The 21,065-nt window shown below is 38.2% G+C and overlaps 1 protein-coding gene across 1 annotated transcript in view; it reads left to right on the top strand.

Moving 5' to 3' along the window:
* SPEF2 (sperm flagellar 2) overlaps positions 1 to 21,065 on the top strand; it is a 131,708-nt gene that overhangs the window by 60,127 nt on the left and 50,516 nt on the right. Inside the window, exons 18-28 of the mRNA XM_063293167.1 lie at positions 882 to 1,039; positions 2,935 to 3,078; positions 5,717 to 5,803; positions 7,529 to 7,665; positions 9,173 to 9,300; positions 9,405 to 9,543; positions 11,830 to 11,967; positions 14,413 to 14,573; positions 17,048 to 17,225; positions 18,787 to 19,021; positions 20,589 to 20,708. Of these exons, the coding sequence (XP_063149237.1) occupies positions 882 to 1,039; positions 2,935 to 3,078; positions 5,717 to 5,803; positions 7,529 to 7,665; positions 9,173 to 9,300; positions 9,405 to 9,543; positions 11,830 to 11,967; positions 14,413 to 14,573; positions 17,048 to 17,225; positions 18,787 to 19,021; positions 20,589 to 20,708 (1,625 nt within the window). The remainder of the gene's footprint in view (positions 1 to 881; positions 1,040 to 2,934; positions 3,079 to 5,716; positions 5,804 to 7,528; positions 7,666 to 9,172; positions 9,301 to 9,404; positions 9,544 to 11,829; positions 11,968 to 14,412; positions 14,574 to 17,047; positions 17,226 to 18,786; positions 19,022 to 20,588; positions 20,709 to 21,065) is intronic.

Below are 21,065 nucleotides of genomic sequence, written 5' to 3'. Positions count from 1 at the left end.
ATTTGCTTAAAAACTATGGAGTGTTCTACAGTACATAATTAAGGATTGCAAGTGAGGCCCCGGTTTACTTCTGAAATCACAGTATCAGAAGCTACTTCATACAAGGTCAAGATTGCTGTCTTTCTAGCCCAGGTTTGTCTATCTGGATTGAGAGCAGCACTCCAGATATTCTTTCATATATCTCTAATATTGCCTGCCTTCTGTGTCCCATTAACTCAGCAGTGGACAACCTAAACCATCTTGCTCATGTGCACTCCCACAAAATCTTGCAAGTGCCCTGCAGATTTCCACTCAAAATTGCCATTGCTGAAATTATACTCTTTTAATATGAAAGAATGGAGAATTTATTAAATATGTGACTTGATCCTATTTATTGTATTTTGTTGATTTCATTTTATTAAGTTACTCTTTGTTCTGACATTCAGAGGTCAAGTGCAGTCCCAGGTCTGAAAAGGATCGCACACCCTGACTTTAACTAGAAATACTTTCTGCATACCAATAATGTATCTGATCAGTGGCCCCTTCCCATTTATCCTCATGGAATTCAGTCATGCTAATGGAGCAGAATACATTCTGGGTTCAGCATTCTGTGCTAGGAGAGGCAGCAAGAAATAAGAAATACAGAAAGTCTTGCCTAGCTTTAAGTCTCCTAACAAAATGCTAGGGTTTCACTGTGTGCTCACAGGAGAAATGATGTGACTGAACATTGACATCTTTTGAGCCTGCAGATAAATGCAAATAGATAATATCAAAATACTACATCAGCATCTCAGCATAGCTGGTAGGCATCTTTAGATGTTGATTGTAGTCATTCCTTTTTATTCGGATTATGAGCATCTTTTCAGTATTTGTTATCTTGATTTTGATACCTTATTGCATAGAATTACAGGTTTCCTGGACACTTGGCCCCAATTGGAAACTTGGTATTCTAAACAGCAAAATATACTTACAAAGGTCAATGCAGAGATTGAAGAGAATCTTATGTGTCAAAGGGTAAAAGAAATTTTAACAGAAGAACTCATCAAGATCCAAAATAAAGGTATGCAATATTACTTTACATCAGATAAAGCAAGGTTTTTTTTAAATCCGTTCAATCATGTCTGATTCTTGGAGACTGCCTGGACAAGTCCCTGCAGTTTTCTTCGCAAGATTTTCAGAAGTGGTTTGCCATTGCCTCCTTCCTAGGGCTGTACTTATTGCCAAATACAGTTTCTTTTCTCCTAGTCTTTTCTTGCTTTATTTCCCACAAATGTTTAGATGATATTTTAATCCTAGGCATATCAAAATAACATAGAGATCTTGCTTGTTCTCTGTGGATTTCTGAAATGTCTTTATATTGTAAAATAAAACAGGATGATGTTTTTATGTGGTCTAGATTCAATAATATATTAAAGAATGGAGCTAGTTCAGTATTAATACTATAAATACTTTTTTATTTCTCCTAAGTTTTCATTTTAATCATTATTATGTACAAATTAGTAATACCACTGTTTATTTTTATTCTTGGTTGTTCATCTCCCTATAATCTCTAAAATAATGGAAGAATAAAAAAACTCTTGCTTATACTGTCAGCTCAAAAACAAAAGGAAATATTTTAGAAACTCGTCAAATGTTGCCATGTTTATGCAACAGAGATATGTTAGTTAAGACTGCCTCTTTAGCTGGAGTGTTATTACTATGCAATTGTTACAGTCAGGAAAATAGATAAACTGGTTTGATGCTTAATCAGTGGTATTGATTGAGACCATATTGGATTGTGAAATCATTTTCAAAGGCTGTCAGGCTTTGGGCCAAACACCATCTGGACATATCTTTCTATGAACAAACTACACATTGTTTTGATACAGCATATGCAGCCCTGTGAAACACATCTTTGTTCAGGCTTGGAGGGTGATCCATACAGAAAATGCATCCTGCCCCATGCAATGAAAATCAGTTCTCTACTCATCAGTAGTTAGAAACCTTTGCGTTAATAACCAAGAATGAGGTGATTTCAAATTGAACTACTCTGGCCCATTGAAATAATTGAATTTTTAGTTAGTCATTTCAGCTGGACCAAATTTTGAAGCTACTCCAAAAGTTGTAGGATGGTAAAGTTACCTGTCTTGAGGAATTAACTAAATATTACAGACTTACTGTTAAATCATCCTGGCAAATCTCTAAAAATAAACATTCGGTTTTTAGTTTAACCCTGTTTAATCATGCAGAGATGGGGAACCCTTCTCCCTCCAGAAGTTCTTGAATGCCAATTCCAACATTGTTCTGGGTTTGCTGGTAACTATAGTTCAGCGGTGTCTGAAAGGCCTCAAGTTCCCTTAACATTGCAGTTTTAACTTGCAGATTGATGCATTTTTTAGGTATTATTAGGGAAGAGATTAAGTAAATAGAAGCATAGCAGGCTTTTTATTTCTTTATATTCACCTCCAACTTATTTCTTTATGCATTTTTCTTTCTTTATTCATTATAACTATGTTCTGTAGAGAGCCAGTTTGGTCTAGTGGTTAAGGTGCTGGGCTAGAAACCAGGAGTCTGTGAGTTCTAGTCCCACCTTAGGCATGAAAGCCGGCTGGGTGACCTTGGGCCAGTCACTCTCTCTCAGCCCAACTCCGTGCAATGTAGACTAGCCTCCTTGTGGTGCACCTCGGGCAATATGACTTGTCACTGCTAAATAGTCTACACATCTGGTTGCTGGACCTCACAAGGATTTCCCAGCAAGTAAAAGCAGCATGAACACCAAACTGCTATGCCATACAATTAAAAACAAAAACAAAAAACTATGTTCTGTGAATCCTGGGAAATAATATTCAAGTCACCTGCTGGGAAAATAATAGGAAATATATTTATATTATATTATATTATTATTATATTGTAATATTTAAAATTTATGTTTGTGTGTGTGTGTGTGTATGTTTTGCTGCTATCCCTATATTAAAGGAAAAGAAAAGGAAAAGAAAGAAGCTGAGAAACAGCAAGAGATTTTGTCAGAAGAATCACCCGCAGAAAAGAGGGAGGAAGCAGCCCCTGCCCCATTCTCAGAAGCACAGGAGCTGCCACCCCCTGAGACTAAAGCAGCTAAAGGTTGGTGGAACATTGGGCATACCCTTCATGCAAACACTGATGCTCCTGGGCAAGCCATTTTCAGCAGCCCAGCTGTACCATTTCTTTGTGGTTGCTTTTGAATAGTGTATGCCAACCTTCTTGCACATGTACACCTACAAACAGGTTGCTGGCGTTACAGAAGCTCTTTTTCATGTAAGGAGATTAGGAGAAAGCCACTTTCGGTTTTAATTTCATTGGTGAAATCTAGGCTGACCCCAGAAAATATGCAAAGAGGCTCAGTGAGAAATTTCATAGCAATGCAGTGGGACAGAGCCATAAACCAGAGCAGTGTGGGGCAAATGTACCAGCCTTGTCCATGCTTATCCTGATACCAAATGAGAGGGAAAGCAATGTATATATGTTTAGGTTCATCTGCTTGTGTATGACCACATACAGCTTTCGCAATGGAGGTATTTTCTAATTTGATTATGAACTTACTTATTTTATTTATTTATTTAATTTTTATCCCTCCTTTATTGTTTTTTATAAATAACTCAAGTCCGCGAACATACTTCATACTCCTTCCTCCTCCTGTTTTCCCCACAACCACCACCCTGTGAGGTGAGTTGGGCTGAGAGAGGGGGGGACTGGTCCAAGGTCACCCAGCTGGCTTTCATGTCTGCTGCCTTCAGCTGCTCAGTGATAAGTGGGATATGAATGTAATGAATAAATAGCTAGTAGCAAAAAAAGTGAAAGGAAACGGACAATTTTGTGACAATACTATCTCTATAAACATGTTTATAATGTTATGTGATGTATAGAGTCTGAAAGCCAGCAGGGTATGGTGGATAAGGTGCTGGACTTGGCGAGGGGATATTCAGGTTCTAGTTTTCCCTTAGGCATGGATGCCAACTGGGCACTCTTGAGCCAATCACTCAGCCCTAATCAGCTGACAAACTAACCAAAAATGTTGTCACTTCATGTATTGATAGCTTTGCAGTAAAAAATAAGCAAGTGCAGTGCAAAACCAAATCTGATGCTTTCAGAGTGGGGCTGTGATAGTTGGTTAGCAATTCCCAGAGCACAGGTTAAGAAATTGGTAATCTGTAAGTATGATTAAGGCACTAGTTTGGGAAGAATGGTCGTCAGAATGGTAAGAGGCAACATGAATCTAAAGACCTTCACACAAGCTTTCTCTCTGGGTTCATACGCTGTCCCATGCCATACACTTTTTTTGATTAAAATGTGGTGCGAACTCTGTCAGTGTGGTCTGTAAATCATGATTTATCAGTTTGTAACGGATAAGAAGCTCCCTTGTACCTGGGGAATGCACTTAAAACATGTTGGCCTCCCAGAGGGCAGGGCCTCTAATATCACATCACTAGAGTGGGCATTTTACATTTTTTAATGAACTTTCAGGATATAAGCAACCTTCTGTATCTGGGTTGCAAAAATTGAGATGACATAGAGAAAAGTCTGCCTCTTTGCTGCCATCTAGTGGTTGTGTGGAGTTTTGCAACTCAGTTATGGCAGGCCAAGTATTAGGAGACATCCATTTTGGCCTTTAGTATTAAACAATCCTGGAAAAATTGACCCAATTAGGAATGCAGTTAATGAGTTCAGTGGCTGCCTTTAACCTCTACAAGGCTTAAAAAATTAATTTGATTGCTTAAAAACCCACCTATACCCAGTGTGGGAGCTTTTAAATAACGGTATAACTCACCCAAACCCACTAGAAGTGCCAAAATATTGATTTAGTATATTGCATAATTTGAGAGTGGTTTATTTAATAAATTGTAATTAAGCACAGTCTGGCATAACATGGGAATCCAATCACTATCATATGTATGTTTCCTTTCCCTGTCTTATCTACCTTATTCAGTATATCAAATTGCTAGAAGAAATAGAGGAAAAAATAATTAATTGGCTTACTCACAAAAGCCTTCTAATTACATTCTCTCCATGATGCACTTGGAGTCTGGACTACAGATTTTCAGTATTATTCTTGATAAACAATTTAAGAAGAAAAAAGAACTATATTTCCAATGAGTATTTAATGCATACTCTAAGCATGCTCATTGGAGTCTGTTCCTAATCTTCAAGAATTTAAGAGACAGAGTTTGCATTGCCCCCACCTCAGATACTTATGAGCATGCTTTGAAGACTTTGCTGCAGATTGAACAACTCACTGGAAAATAAAGCCCTCTACAACAATTATAGTTTCTGGCTGGGGAAGAGAAAAAGACGAAAAATCCACATCTGCTCAGCTTTAGCCTCAACTACTGTTTTCCTTTCCTCTGTCTTACAATTTGATGAGCTTATGAAACTGGTAGAGAAGCTAGCAACTAATTATGACCATGGTTACTAGTTACTGCTTAGGTTCAAACAATTAGTTTAGTTTGGTTATTGAATTAACCCATATTTGGATCCACAAAATACAGTGAATCATAAACAAATTGAGGATGTTGTGAAAATGCAGCTGCTAGATCTTTAACTGATTTGGTTGTGTATGTTATGAAACCCAATTACTATAAGCCAAGATACTTCTTCATTTGGGAAGTTATTCCCAAATTCTCCCTTATTTGAGTCTAATCCTAGATACAAGAATGACCCAACTCAAGCAAGAGCAAGGTAACACATCTCAAAGTATTTCACATCTATATCAAATGTCCTACAGAGTCCCCTCTATCAGAGTTACCTGCTAAAGGTAAAAAGGGAAAGAAAGATGAAACAGTCAAAGGAAAAGAATCAGGAGCCAAACCAGGTGAGGACAATTTTGTTGTTAGTTTAGTAGTTGCTGATTACAGTAGATAATATTCTTGACTTTCATTTTCAAACAGCTGTTGCATATTTTGGCATATTTTGATTGATTGATTGGTCAACTCTATTTCTTAAAATAGAGTTGACAAAGAGAAGACAATACTTTTTATAAAAGGTGCTTAATCCTGAATGAGTATCAGTATAGTTTGTGAACCTCCAAGTTGGGATGTGGGTAACAGTACTGCATGTTGGTTTGGAAGATAGTCTCTAAAATAGAGATCCCAACTTACATAGGATAAAATAAAACTAGGCTTTGGCTGCACTCAGTTCATCCTAGCCAAATGTGCAAAAATTGACCTGTACTGTATTTATGGTTAGCAGGAAAAGCTTCATGTAGTATGGAAACAATTCAGGCTGATAAAGGAATAAATTGTAGCTTTGGCAGATGTATTTGTAAAAGACTGCATTCTATTTGCTGGTAGGAGTCATGTGACAGGCAGAATTTCCTGGCAGCCATTTTAAATCTGGAAATGGGAATTAACATGTTACAGTAGAAGTCCCTGGTATTTAAGGTGTACAATTACATGGTCAATAAATCAGATGAAAAATCAACACTGAGTAAAATATCCAGCTTGTGATTTAGTCAGTTCTCCATCCTTCTATTCATGATGTTGTCCCAGAGCTATAAACAAAAAGTGTAACACACTTATTTAAAAGTAGTTATTTCTTGCACTATGTCATATAAATTGTGTTCAAACAAACTTTTGGATTTAGGAAGATATGAATTGAATGAATAAATAATTGGGTTATTTTGGACATGAATAGAACAGTTACAGTATGTTGGCATTGGCATCCTTGAGGGACTAAATCCAATAGCCCAATAACCAGCTTCTTTTGTGTCAGAACCTCAAGTGCAATTGAGCACAAGGGAAATGTCCAGTAAATCCCTAATCCAAGATTGAAAAAGTTGTCCTTTGGGACGGCTGATGTGATGATTTAGTAAGCAAAAGCAAAGAAGTTAGAAGGAGTGCAAAGAATCTCCAGAGAATCCCTCCCAGTGCAAGTACTAATGGAAGAGTAGTAAAATTGGCTGCCAAACACAAGATTTACATGCAATAGGAAGCATGAGAGGTCCAGGTAGAACCATAACCAATCAGTTCCAACCCTACTAGCTATTAATCATATATCGCAGCTCAGTTGTGGGATGGCTAATGTCTGAAAACTTCCTACCTCTTCATTTGCTGCATCTGTACAGAGACTCACTATCCAGATGAAGATGAATCCTGATGAAATGGAGTCTGGGTCTAGGATGTTTAGTAGGGCAAGGAGAAGCCCACAGGAAAAGCTTAGTGCAAGCTTATATATGGACAGTAAGTCTTCAGGGGGTAGCTAAATCTCATTTTCTTTCCCTTCCAAGAAACTTTACAGGATCTCTGCAATTACTGATCTTTTCAAATACATATACAAACACATAAGTATACACTCATATACACAAATACACATATAACACTATGGTCAAAATCAAAGTCCCCAATTTTGCTCCAGAAGACACATTTGGAATGGTGATAACAGCTTGTGGCACCCTCACAAACTGATTGCCATGGGTGCAAGACATCAATATCGGTTATCTTAGAAGGCAGTCTAATGAGATTGTTCCCTACCATTCTTGGGTCATTTTTTCTCATCTTCTCCCCGATAAAAATACATTTGACTTTTCTTCGCATTTAAGGAACTCCACGAGGAAAAGGACAGGCAAAATCTGTGCCATCTTCACCCGAAGATGTATTGCCTACTGCTACTGTTGAAGCACCTCCAATCAAACCTGGGTCAAGTGAATGGATTTACACTGATGAACCATTACCCCAAGTAAGCTGATCCAGAAACAGCAGCTCATAATGATCCTTCCCTCCTTCCTTCCAGACTAGCATCAGAAGTCTGCACTGTCAGGCAGCTCTCTATAAAAATAAACACTCCCCTTAAGTTCACAGATCAGAAAGATGTTAGGGTTTTTGTTATTATTTTAATGTTGAAAGTTTTCTTGTTATATTTTCTCCCCACCTATAGTATGAATGGTCCAGACCAGATTCATACCAAGTACAGATTTGCCATTACAAATGAGAAAGGCCAGAAATACAGGACCTGCTTGAGGCATTCCTGTCCTTTTAATAGGGAATCAAGTAACAGCTACATGCACATTCATCAGTTTGTACTGTACTACAAAGTTGGGGAACCTGTCTTAAAAGATTGTCCCCACTTGTTCCTTCCCAGTCTTAACTGAGATAATTAAGAGTTGCAGAACAAGTTTGTTCTTATTCTGGATTAGCTTCTGTCAATTTAATGCTCTTCAGATGTTTTGTGATCCAGAATTTTCAGACAGCTTGTTGAAGAATTCCAGCATATCTAAGAATTCCATGGAGTTCCAACACGCCTGGAGGGCAAGTGGATCAGGCTGGGGAAACTTGCTCTATTTTGTCCTTTTTAATTTTGAAAGAAATCTCTGTCAGATTTTATATAAGCACAGCTTGATACATGACTCTTCAGACACTTGACCCTCACCCCTGCACTCAGCAACTAGCTAAGAATGGCTCTTACTTCCCATCTTGCTAGTTGCATTATAGAAAAAAATGAAACTTTTGAGAAAAGTGAGTTTCTAGTTTTTATTTTTCAGTAGTTTCCTGCTGTTCCAAGAAATTCAGATTTGATTTCCAAATGACAGCACTAAGACATAGTTTATGCGGAGTAACAGTAACTAAGATAGGTAGGTTCACACAACATACTAAACTTTAAATCTAGAAAGTGTAATTGCTTTGTTCATATAACTTAGGTAGATCTGCCACTGTCTCCTTTTTCCTGATTTTGGGGTGGAGAGGTTTCCAAGACTAGGAGATTTTAGGCTGTTTACAGTGAGAGACAATCCAATCTATTTCTACTTATTTCCTCTTTGGCATAGCTACCTAAACAGCAAACTTGCCCAAGCACTCTAGGCATGTGAAAGAAACAATTATTTAAATGTGCAGCCCACTAATCCATTGCTGAGTAAAGATTTCTTGGAAGAAATATAAAAAGAGGATAAAGTCAGTGCAGTAAAATAAACTTGATAGCAAGCCAATTACTGCCTGGATTTATCTAGTAGGTGAGAATGAATAAGACATAACTTTCCTATCAGAAAGCTTTGCATACCGGTCAAGAGGACGTTGGCTGGTACATGACCAGTGGGTACCTAGGACATGGATTAACTCTCCCAGCACATCTTACGTTATTTCTAAACAGGAGACACACTCAAGGCCAGCTTCATACTCCCTTTTCCCTAACATTCAAAATAGGCAACATATGAATAAATACATATGAATCCTGTATTTTTACAACTTAACAGGAAATAGCAGATTTCCTAGTTCCTTACTGGGAAACAGTGGAGAAAACATATGTCAATGACATCAAAGCAACACTTCGATTCCTCAGAGCTGAGCAATATGTCATCATTCATTACCTGTCAGACATAAGGTAAGTTTTGGGACTGTTTGACTCAAGAGAACTTCCTCATACCACTTTTTTTGCTGCCTTCCATTTCCTGAACCCTGGATGGTCTTTCATTTCACTGTTTACAGAAACCATTTCAAGGACTTCTTGAAGCGTCCAGACCACAAGCAGGAATTTGTGACTCAGTGGCAAGTTGATTATAATTCAGTGGCTGGTGACTTATGGGATGATGATGAAACGAAAGAAGAATTGCACCAAAGAGTTACTGTAAGAATTAGCTAAAAGTAGGGGATGATCTACTAATTCATATCAAGTTGGTTTTATTTCTTACTAAAATGAATGGGACATTGTAGGGAGGTGCATCTTAAGGCTTCATTTCTTCCACTGAAGTAAACTAATGCCAGCGAATTCTTTGCATTATTTTTACCAGTTCTCATTCCATAAAAGACAATTAGCTTATAATTTCTTTCGAAAAAATTGTTGCAAAAGAAAAAATTGGGGAAGAATTTGGAAGTAGAAGATGGAGTTTATCTAATTACGAAGTAGCCTAGGAGTGGGGTGAACATACTGTTTTTCACTGTACATCAAGGGTTAAGCATTACTTTTTAAAACACAGCTTTCTGGCTCAGCCTAGTGTAACCCCCAGAAGGAGACTGCATATTTCACAGAATAAATATATTTTGGTAATGAGATTAGTTAACCAATTCATGTATTCTGTGGTTCATTGAATATAGAACTATCTGTTTGCTGCCAACATACTCTTAAATCCACTATTGAGCTTGGTATCCTCCATATAGGGCACAAAAGCTTCCCGCTAGGTTCTCAATTTATGGTATCTAGAAAGAATCTAAAGATGAAAAGACTGAAGACTAGCTTATCTCTGAAGACACACAGTAAATGTGGCTGCTGACCACAACACCTGCTTAGGTTACTGGGAATGGCAAGTTTATGGTCTCATCCTTCCAAGCAGCTTGATGAGTCAGATGAAAGGGGGAAAGGAACGGCAAGTGTCCTAAACAGATGCACGCTTAAAGCCTCATTGGTTTGAAGGCAATAATTTTCCACACTGTGGTTGAAAGTGGTTTTTTTTTTCTCTTTCTCAATCCATCATAAACCACTGAGATGTGAGCAGTGAAGTCATATCCTTTAATATTTAGCTGGGAAAACTAAATAGTAGAAATGTGCAATGACATTCAAACATACAAACTGCAAACATGTAAGCAGACTCGCAATGTAATAGACTACCCCATATTATTTCTTGTGCAAGTAAAGTATGTTTTAATGTAATAGAAGAAATTATCCTAATGATGTCACTTTATGGAAATGTTTGTTTCAGTATTTCCTTTATTTATTTTTCTCATAATTTCCATATTAAATTGTACCAAATATAACTCATGGAAGAAAATCTATTCAATCATTTCTCTAGCTTAAATCAGAAAACACCTAAAGCTTTAGCTCTGGAACACTTTTTTGCCTAATAACTGGAATTGCTGTTGCATGCTAATCGAAGTGTGATTCCCTCCAATTTGACCTACTATTTTACTTCTAAAAAAGAGAGACATATTTTACATTGCAAGAGACAGAGGTTTCTACTAAGCATTTTGTAAAAAATGCCACAGAGGAACCTTCCTGCAGCACCTTACAGTAATAATTAAAAGCATTAGTCACCAAGAACACACTGTATCTGTCATATTGTACAGCCTGGACCGTTAAGTCAAGAATAGATAACCTAGTGTTTTCCAGATGTTCTGGATTTCCATTTCCATAATCCCTTACTATTGGCTCTGTTAGCTTAAGGGCTGGAGATCAACATGTTTCTTCTCTCTATGTGATGAATGGTCCAAGGTCTTTACCACAAATCTGGTTTAGAAAACCAATAACATGGTTTATAATCTGATTACTGTCCCATTACTGCTTTTGGTGGTAGAAGCTGCCCTAGAAAGAATCATCCACTTCACATACTGACTTTTGCATGTGATGAACAGTCTATGATTCTGTAGCGGATGCCAGATCCATTTGATAATACTGGCAGCACCCCAGAAAAAAGTCCCATCTAGTCCTTTATTTTTTCACACAGCCACAATTCTGGCAAGGAGAGACTACAGACAGTGCAGACACCATGGAGAAAGTGGTAGTCTGTTTTGAGACTTTGGGCTTTGTATCAGTTGTATTAAAACCATAAAAAACTGTAAGTTCCTATATGGTTTTGTACATATAAGGCAGGGATACACAATATTTTACAGGCCAAGAACCACATTTGACCATTAAGTTGAGTGTAAACATAAATATTTGATTAATTGATTAATATGGTTTGTTTCCATTATCTACTAATTTGCACTCCTTAAGTCACATTTAAAATTGCATTTTGATTACAGCTTTGGAGTGGTCCTTGGTCCCAGCCCTTGTAACCCTGGAACTACAAAAATGTGCACCCTAGTGGTAGATATCTGCAATGGAATCGTATTTAGCTAATTTATTGAGGCAGGACAGGGAGGATTGGGGTGAAACAATTTTGATGTTTAAGAACAAATTTGTTTTAAAAAATCTTTTTAGGATTTAAGAGATCGTCTGTGGGATATCTGTGAAAACAGGAGAGATGAAGCTGAGCAAGAACGTTGTGATATCATGAATGATGGCTGGCTACCAGACCAAATTGGGCTTCTGATGAACCACATTTTTTCACTTATGCAGGTCTGGAATAGAACTGAAATGGAAGGAGCTTTGCTTTTTCATGTGTTATGAACTTTTGACTGAAACTAGAAATAACTAGTTGATTAGCAAAATAGCTAATATAATTAATAGTGGCATTTTTTGCTATTCACATGTATAGGTTTCTACTTCTGTGGTATTTGTTGCTTGGAGTCTTTTTTGGTGGCAGTTACATATCCAGTTGTAGTGGAAAGCTCTGGCAACAGAGATAGAAGATGAAAGTTCAGATCTGCATTGCAACATGGAGGGAAATGCATGTCACATTCACATTGTATAGCACAATCCGTTGGGTACCAGTTCACATTTGTCACTGCAGTCTTTGTTGTGCCTTCCAAATACTGCATAAAGCCCTGGCATATCTAAACTCTTAGACTGTTGACAGAGTCTTGGCTTTGTGTGACTGGGTAGCTTTGCTCGTCCAGGCAGGAATCCACAATGCAAGGCAGGCCATGAGCAACAGCTCCAAATCGATAACTTGCTCCGACCAAGTTTGGTGGTGGACTATTTCATTATAAGACACCAACACACACACATGCACACATCCCACCAATCTCCTCCTACTCTCTTTCCCACCTTCCAAATTGTGTGAATCATTAAAGGTGAACATCTTCTTTCTGTGCCCCTGGGCAGATACAATGAAATGGAAAAGCGTAAAATCATAATTGAAAAGAGCCATGTAGGCCATCAAATCCAACCCCCTGCCCATCCCCAACAAACATCTATCTATCTAGCATTTCGTTCTTTTATACATAGGGTCGCCATGAGTCAAACAACTCGACAGCAACTAACAACATCTATCTATTGATTAGATAGATAGATAGATAGATAGATAGATTAGAAAATTTAGTCACTGCCCTTCTCACTCAGAGAGCGACTCTGTGCAGTTTACAATAAATTCCTCTGTTTGAAGTCATCCAAGGAACAGAAACCCATATTCATTTAGAATATCCCAAAGGAATCAGATTCAAGCATCCTGGTTCTTCATGTGCCCAATCCGTACAAACGGTATCAGAAAGCCAGACTAAGGCTGTCTGTACAAACAATATCAGGAATCCCTCTCTGAGACTGAGCTCAGGACTTGTGTCGTCACCTGTAGACCCATAATGGATCCTGAACGAGGCATATAGAAAAAACATTAGATAGAAATGCAACAAACTATCAAAAAACGGTTTGATACCATGGGTAGCACTAGGACACATGTCATGTGATTTTATTTTGATTTTTTTTCCCTATATCTTGTTTTAATCCAAAGACCTCTGGTTTGGCAGAAGCTAGAGGAGATCTGATACAGTTTTAAGGGCTTTAGGCTGAAACCTTTGACCTGATCATTGTCCCACTCAACTGGATTTTTACATTGTGGTGGTTTCTCTTTCTCTCTCTCTCTATTTTCCCCTTTTGAGACTGTGGTTCTGTGAATTTTCCCATGAATATATGGCACTGTTTTTACTTTTCAGTTATGTATTTAGCGGCTTTTAGTCTAATAATAAATCAAAAGCATGACAGGTGCATAAGGTTTTGTCTCAGATGCAGAGATCCTCTGAACCTGGCAAATTGTACATGACTTCATTTTTTCTTGTTGTATTTAAGCATAGCTATAGAGTGAAACTAAAGAGTTAATTGAAGAATTAAAGAGTGAATTTTGTGATTTAGGCCCAAACCAGATGGTTTTGGACCATTACTCATATTTTTGCTCTATTCTATAGAATCTATTGGCAAACTAGACCATTATGACTTGCTCAACATACCATGGTTTAGTCTTACATTCACTGTATTTTCAGTAATACTAATTTCAAATAATTAACTTAATTAACTCCTAATCACAGCTGCTATTGACAACATACATAGTAGGAAAGCTTTGTTAAAACTAATCAATGTTAATGTTGGAGTACAACCATATTTTAAGGTCAAGGGGGAGAAATCACATGTACAGATAAGTAATGGAGCATAAGTCTTATGACCAGTCTCTTAATTATGGTTTTAAAATATGTTCAGCCTGTGTCAGGTCTGTTTGTTTTGCTGCAGTACTATAAATCTCCAATATGAGTAGCCTGTCATGCCGGCCACATGACTGCGGAAGCGTCTTCAGACAGTGCTGGCTCTTCAGCTAAGAAATGGAGATGAGCACTGCCCCCTAGAGTCGGGCACGACTGTGCAGGGGAAACTTTACCTTTACCTTTATTATTTAGAGGATGCTTAATTAACATATAGCTCAATACATAGTGCATCACACAAGAATCTGGGCACTAGATCCCTTGTGTTCCTCTGATCTCAAAATGTTGGAACCCAAATTTTAAAGATGGGAAGAGACTGTTTTATGAATACAACTTTTCTAACATCAGTAGAGACATGTAGATGTTGTAAAGATTGTCATGCATTTTCAGAGGGATAAAAGGATTAATTGTTTTACTTTCTTTGGACACCATGAAGAATGAAATGGACCGTTTCCAAGATACCAAAAGACTTCTGCATGACTATTATAGAGCAATGGAAGGCAAAATTCCAACAGAAACCAGCTCCGACTTTACCAGAATACCCTTGATAGATCTTACAGAAGGAGAACAATCTGTGGAAGAGTACAGGACGAAAATGTATGATAAAAATGGCAGAACTGCAGTAATTAGTAAATAAACATATGTTTGTGTTTGAGTGAATGTAACTAGGAGAGAGAATATTTGTATGAATGTGGTGCCATTAAATACATAACTGGCATGAAACATCTGTTTTAAAAGGGGGGTATGTGGGACACATTAAGCACATAAAAAACCCTGGAGATCCAGGGCCAATCAAATGAGCAATTAATAGGCTAAATGAGAAGGGGGCAGTCTGAAACCCAAGGCAGCCTCCTTGAAGAGTAGGCGCAAGAAATATCCAACAACTGTTACTGAGTTGTAATTTCAGTGAGACAGGGGAAATGATTAAATACATGACTGGAGATATATTGGTTATTAACTAAGTTTACATTTAATAATTGTTAATCATAATTAACTCATTTATTAATAATTAACATTAACTTATTAACTAAGTTTAAATTTAATTAAATTATTCAGTCAAAATGATGTGAAATAAAATTTAGTTGGCTTCTGGCTGTACCCATTACATTTTGGAGTGCAGCCACTTCTAAGCTAAAGCACAGGCACCCAAGGGGAGGGGCATCAAAAAAGTCAAGATAAGGGCCACGACCATGTGATCCAAGCCATACCTCTTTTTTTACGTATGTCACATGTATAGCATGAGAACACATGTGAGGAGGAAGTATTGTGATAGCAAAGTATGAGAGGTAAATTAGAGAAAGTGTGTGTTTCTTGTTTCTGTAATTAGCAAAAATGTAACTGGGAATGTGTCATACCTAGCACAGGGATGGGTCAGGAGAGGATGTTTGATTTTGAGCTCTTAAAACTACAATTTATTTACTGACTCTGACAGTAGATTACAGATCATTCCCATTCACATAGTATCTTGGATCAAGTTAGGTCTGATTCTGAAAAAGACAAGTCTGCATCTCTATATACTATCAGAGTTGCAATGAATTGGAAAGGACAAAATATACTGTCATGTTGGAGTTGGAATTGCAGCATTTAATATCTTCCATGCTATGACTTTGCTCCAAATTGCCTGTATGACTGGTTGCCTTAGCAATAGAAGCAGTGAAACCTCCAAACTCAGAAGGAGAAATGCATTCATCTGTCTTGGATTTCATATTAAATTAGGCCCTTAAGTAACCCTTAAGGTGATGATTTCTTAGTTTTAAATTTTGAGTCATAACCCCATCTTGGTTGTCTTCTCTGCTTCTGTGTACATGGGACATTCAGTGTAAACTGGGACATGTGTATATGTAGGCACTGTTGACATTGCTATCCATCTATTGCAAAAACAAGGTAAATGATCATTTTGCTTGTCCAACAGATCCTGAACCATATTCATGGGCATGTTGGCCCATGAAAACGTCCAGAATCTATAAGTAAGATGCCCTTTAGTCAATTTCTCTGCAGGTTTAGGGCAACATTATGACAGTGGTTTGCCACTGCCACCTTACAGGATGGCTTTTCAAGTTTCCAGCCTAGCTAACAGCCCTGGAATTTCCTCCCATCTAAGTACTAATTAGAATTGACCTTGTTTAGCTTCTAAGCTAAGGTCAGCTAGATGTAGCCACTAGTCAAAACCATGTAAAAGAATGTGCTGCCTTTTAAATTTTCTAGAACTCTCTGCCAGGCAAAGTGTTATGTACAGGAGAGCAGGAGGCAAAAGTAAGAATTTTTAAATATTAAACCAGACGTTCCTGCAGTCCAAAGTTGCTCAAGATCAAGATGGTATGAGGTAGTGGTAAATGTAATTGGTGACTTTACACCTAGCATTCAGGACAAAGAAAAATAGTTGCCTCTCCCCACGTTCCAGCCCTGAAAACACAGTGTCTCTTAGTTTCCAGTGTGTCTTGTGCCATGAGCAACACAATCGGTTTCCTCTGCACAGAGATGACATAAATATACCAGCCTTTATATAAAATAGTCCAAAGTAACTTGGAAGGGTGCATTAGGTAAAAAGTCCACCGAGCCAAGTTGTGTAGAGCTACCTAGAAGTTGGAAAGGATTATATCTTCAAAATATAACATCCAAAATCCAAAGTTTGGAAGTAAGTTCCACCTTGTGTATCGTCTAAATTAAGTACATAAATGCAGTCATAGCTATGTAAATCCTTGGGGGAGGGGAGGGGAATGCAAAATAAAAGCAATACCCTTAATTAAGACTGAACCAAATGGCATAAAAAGTATGAAAATGAGTTTTACAGAACTCTTTATCAAGCAAGATGCTACAAGAGTTGGTATGGAGAAGAAGTGAGAAAATCCCAAAATTAAGTGTCCTATGCATAGTGTGAGAACTTGCAACTTGTGACTCACTTCTGGGCATCACTGCAAGAGCAGCCAACCTAAATGCCAGCCACACATTTGAAGCTAGTACTGTATTTTCCATACAACATCATTATAGAATTATACTCAATATATTAAAAATAGAGTGTCTGAGGAATGCAAGAGTGAAACTTTACTTCTTCCTCTTTTTCTTTCTTTAAGAATTCCTATGGTTGCTCACAGATCTCCTTCACCAGAAGTTAACAGAGAAAAGACCAAAACAATTCCAGTTAAGCTCAAGGACGATCTGTTTTCAGAAAGTGTAATATTTAATTTCAGTCCAAATGAGAAAATGATCACAGAGACATGGCACCATGTTGTAACAACTATATCTTACATGGTAAGTAAAGCCTTTGGTATTTAAGGACTTGAGGCATAGATGTCTGGGCATGGAGGATGAGGAACAAAACATGAGCACGATGTCACAGCACAAACCGCTTAATGTACATACTTGCAATATCAGTATGAAAGAGCACGGCTTGCATCATGATGCCACAGTGCCCTTTTTGTCATTTTCATTTCATTGTAGTTAGTTGTGGATGGTTCTGCCAACCTTTCCCAGGCTACATTCATTTTTTGAGAGTAGGCACATCACTCAAGACTGAACACATCCTTTGGTGCAGTATGACATGTGTAAATGCAGCTTAAATCTGTTAATTCAGTAAGCAACTAAACAAACAGTATTTTGCCCTAGCTGGAATTTCAGAACCATTGTCACAAAGGAGCCTTGCACAGAAAACAGGGCAGTAATCAAATTTTAATGTCAATATAACAAGATTGATAGTGTCCAAAGCTTTGCTACTTCCTGCCCAAGGAGATCAAGATCAAGTGGGGGCAAATAATGAAAGTGGTGATGCAGCAGCATGGTACTATTACCATCATTTCAACAAAATCAGATCCTGTGGATCTCTACAAAGGCAATGCTTGGCTGAAGACTAAGAGAAATCTCTCTTTTTCCCTCTTAAATCAGTTCAGTGATGGAAATCTTTGGAAATGTGGGAAAGCTTTCTTCTACTCAAGGATTTCTAGCAGAGCCTAGATAGCTGTGGATTTCCTGCATCAAGTATTGGGTTAGACAAACTGGTTAACAAGGCCTTGTCCAGCTGGGTTCATGTGACACAGTAAATTCAACACCCAGGTTAACTAAACAATTCCTGTATTTACCTAACATTTTATTCCAAAATAAATAAATAAAAATGAATTGTGATTTAACATGATACCCTGATTCTCATAACATGCTGAACCTCAAACCACCTAACCCTGTTTTAGCTTAGTGTAGCATGTGTGAACTTGTCCTATGATTCTGTATTCTGTAATATCTGTAATGGCTGCTCATTTAACGATTTATCATACTATCTTGGACCTTTAGAAGCCCTGAATGGCTTAGCTCTTGATTTGTCAGGAAGCACTTCCTCCCAACTTTAGTCCCAAATGATACATGAGGTGGGCAGTTGGAAATCTGCAGCCCCCTACATGTTCCAGCTTCTCCAATCAGCATGGCCCATGGTGAAGGATGCTGGTAGTTGCAGTTCAGAAATAAAAGGGAGATCACAGGTTCCCCAATTCTGATTTATGCTTGGGAAGTGAGGCCCTGCTTCACCTCCTGTCCCATGCCCTAAGGACAAGATATGCTGAATGTCCAGCCTCCTGTAGTTCTACCAAATTTCATACACAGGAGAGAGTTGAAGACTCCACTCCATAGAAAACCTCTGTTCATAGGTTTCTGGAGCTCACCCTGAAAAGAAAGAAAAAAATAACATGTTAAAAAGTATTCTGCTTTTTAAAATGTTGATTGTTGACATTCATGAGACAGAAGTAGTCTTGCTCAAATGCAGCATCACAGCAGTTATACTTCCGTGTTCCTAATATTTCTACTAATATGTTGGTATATAAAATTTCAGCTGAGTTCTGAAATACAGTCAAAAGAAGCGGAGGAGGAAAAAGAACGGCTTCAGGAAGAAATGAAGGAAAAAGAGCGCCTCAAATCTTCACAAGCAATTTCTGGCAAAGGTGGAAAGGAAGGGAAAGGGAAAGGAGGAAAAGGCGAAAAGGATGCAAAAGGTGGGAAAGAAGCGAAAGATGGGAAAGAGGTCAAAGCCAAGGACAGCAAAGATGCTAAGAAAGGAAAAAAGAAAGGTAAACAAAGTTTAGTGACCAATTGTGGTCCTACACCGAGCAGGACCAGCAAACAGGTATTAGAAGAATAAGAAGCACACCAGCGTAAAGCTCCTCCACACCTTCCAGATGTAATAGAAACAAAACTCCCAGAATTCTTAGGGTGTACTCTCAGAGAACATTTAGAGGTCCCAGGCTGAGGAGGACTGGCCTAGCTGATGTAACACTAACAGATACATTTAAGGGACTTGGGAGAGAGTTATCTGCCTTTCCCCCCAACTCGGAAAGGGTTAGGGTTAGTTTTTAGTCAGGAGAATTGCTAGGAGCCAGTAGTAGAGACTCACATGGGTTACTAAACCCTAATGTAATTTGCTTGTTTTGGTTTAGCATGATAGGTGAACCTACATAGTGATGTATAAATTATGGTTTATTCAACAGATTTAAAAAACATGAGATATGTTCATTGTTGAACAGAGATTTGAAGCTGGTTCCAGACTTTGTCTGATATTCTGTCTATTCCAGTGCCTCCGTGTTAATAAGAGAAACTCAGGCTATGGAGAAAATGCTATTTGAAAGACATAGCAAATTTAAAGGTGGTGAATTTATTAACCAATGTTCCCTGTTCTTTTGGTATACATCTGTTTTTGGGAAACAGTGTGTATGATGTAATCAAGACCGGTCTATTTTGTTGGGTCTTTGATGTTTGAGATATTTGAGGTTGTGTTGGAACGGATATTTTGTGTTTGAAAACCACTATGAATCTACTGGGAACAGTGGTCTCTAAATACGATAAATGAATTAATTTCAGACTTTTAAAAAAACTTTTACATTATAAATATTTGAATGAAACTCATTTTTTAGAACTGCCAGAGGTTCTCAAAGTGTAACAAGCAAATTTGAGAAGAGTTGCACTCACTCCTGCTCTGCCCAGATGCCAGTGGCCTTCACTGAGCTGCTGATGCTGGGCTGGGCTGGGCTGGGCTATGCACAGGATTCAGGCTATTCTGCAACAGCCTTGGTGATTAGAGCAGAGGCTCTTGCAACACACCATTCCACTCCTGAGCACTGCCAAGGTGATCTGGCCAGGATCAGGGCACTCTTGCCTAATCTCACTTTTCTACTCCAATCTTGAGGTGCCCTTCTCTTGCAAGGAGAGGTGCTGCACTTGGACTATCTAGAGAGGGCTCACAGGCTCAGTGCCAGGACCCAACGTAATAAATACCCCCAGAAAAGGCCAGGAAGAGCTGCCCTTAGAAGTATGGTGGGAGACTGTCACAGGAGCTGTTGCTGCAGGTGCAAAGCCAACCAAGAATTTCTGACAGTGTTCTAGCTTTGGGGGTGCAAACCTGGCTTAAATGCACATAGTTGGATCATTACTACACTGCACTCTCATTCTGCCTCGACAAGCTAGCCACTAGCTGATCCATGCACTCTGAGCATGGTCCCACAGTTTATTCATGGGGTAATCATAGCATCACAAAGTTTGAGAATTCAGATTATGTCATTAGCTGTGGGTTAATACAAACACAAATAGCTATTCAAACTTCTTTACGTTCAGATTTGTTCATAGTAGCTCGTTTTTCTCCAGGTACCCATTCTCCATCTATGACTGAAACAATACCAGTTCCTTTATCCCCAGAAGAATTAAAGAAGCAAGAATTGAAGTTTAAGATGAAACAGGAATATTTTGCTGCATTGGAGTATGAAGGTATAATTTCTGCAAACAGAACAATTAAATATCTGCCATCTTAGGGCTGCAACAAGTTAAAGGGAAATAAAACTCCAACATTTATTCTGGATGTTGAATATATTTGCTTGAACTTGTTGCAGATGTTATGCTTAACCTTATTTAGGTTCAAGTGCTGGTTCACTTGGCAGCATGGTTTGGTTTATCCATAGTTGTTGAATAACCACAATTATTCATGTATTTCATTAGGGCTTACCATGTTTGTGAACCTAGCCATTGTTTAATACTTTAATCCTCTTAAGAACGGAAACAAAATGAGGCCAAGTTGTTCTTTGCTGGACTGAGCCCTGCACCAAGAAAAAACACTAAGAAACATTA

This window comes from Candoia aspera, chromosome 2, assembly GCF_035149785.1.
Source record: "Candoia aspera isolate rCanAsp1 chromosome 2, rCanAsp1.hap2, whole genome shotgun sequence".
NCBI lineage: Eukaryota > Metazoa > Chordata > Lepidosauria > Squamata > Boidae > Candoia > Candoia aspera.
The sequence above is the reverse complement of the archived record's forward strand: the minus strand, read 5'-3'. Positions and strand labels throughout refer to the sequence as shown.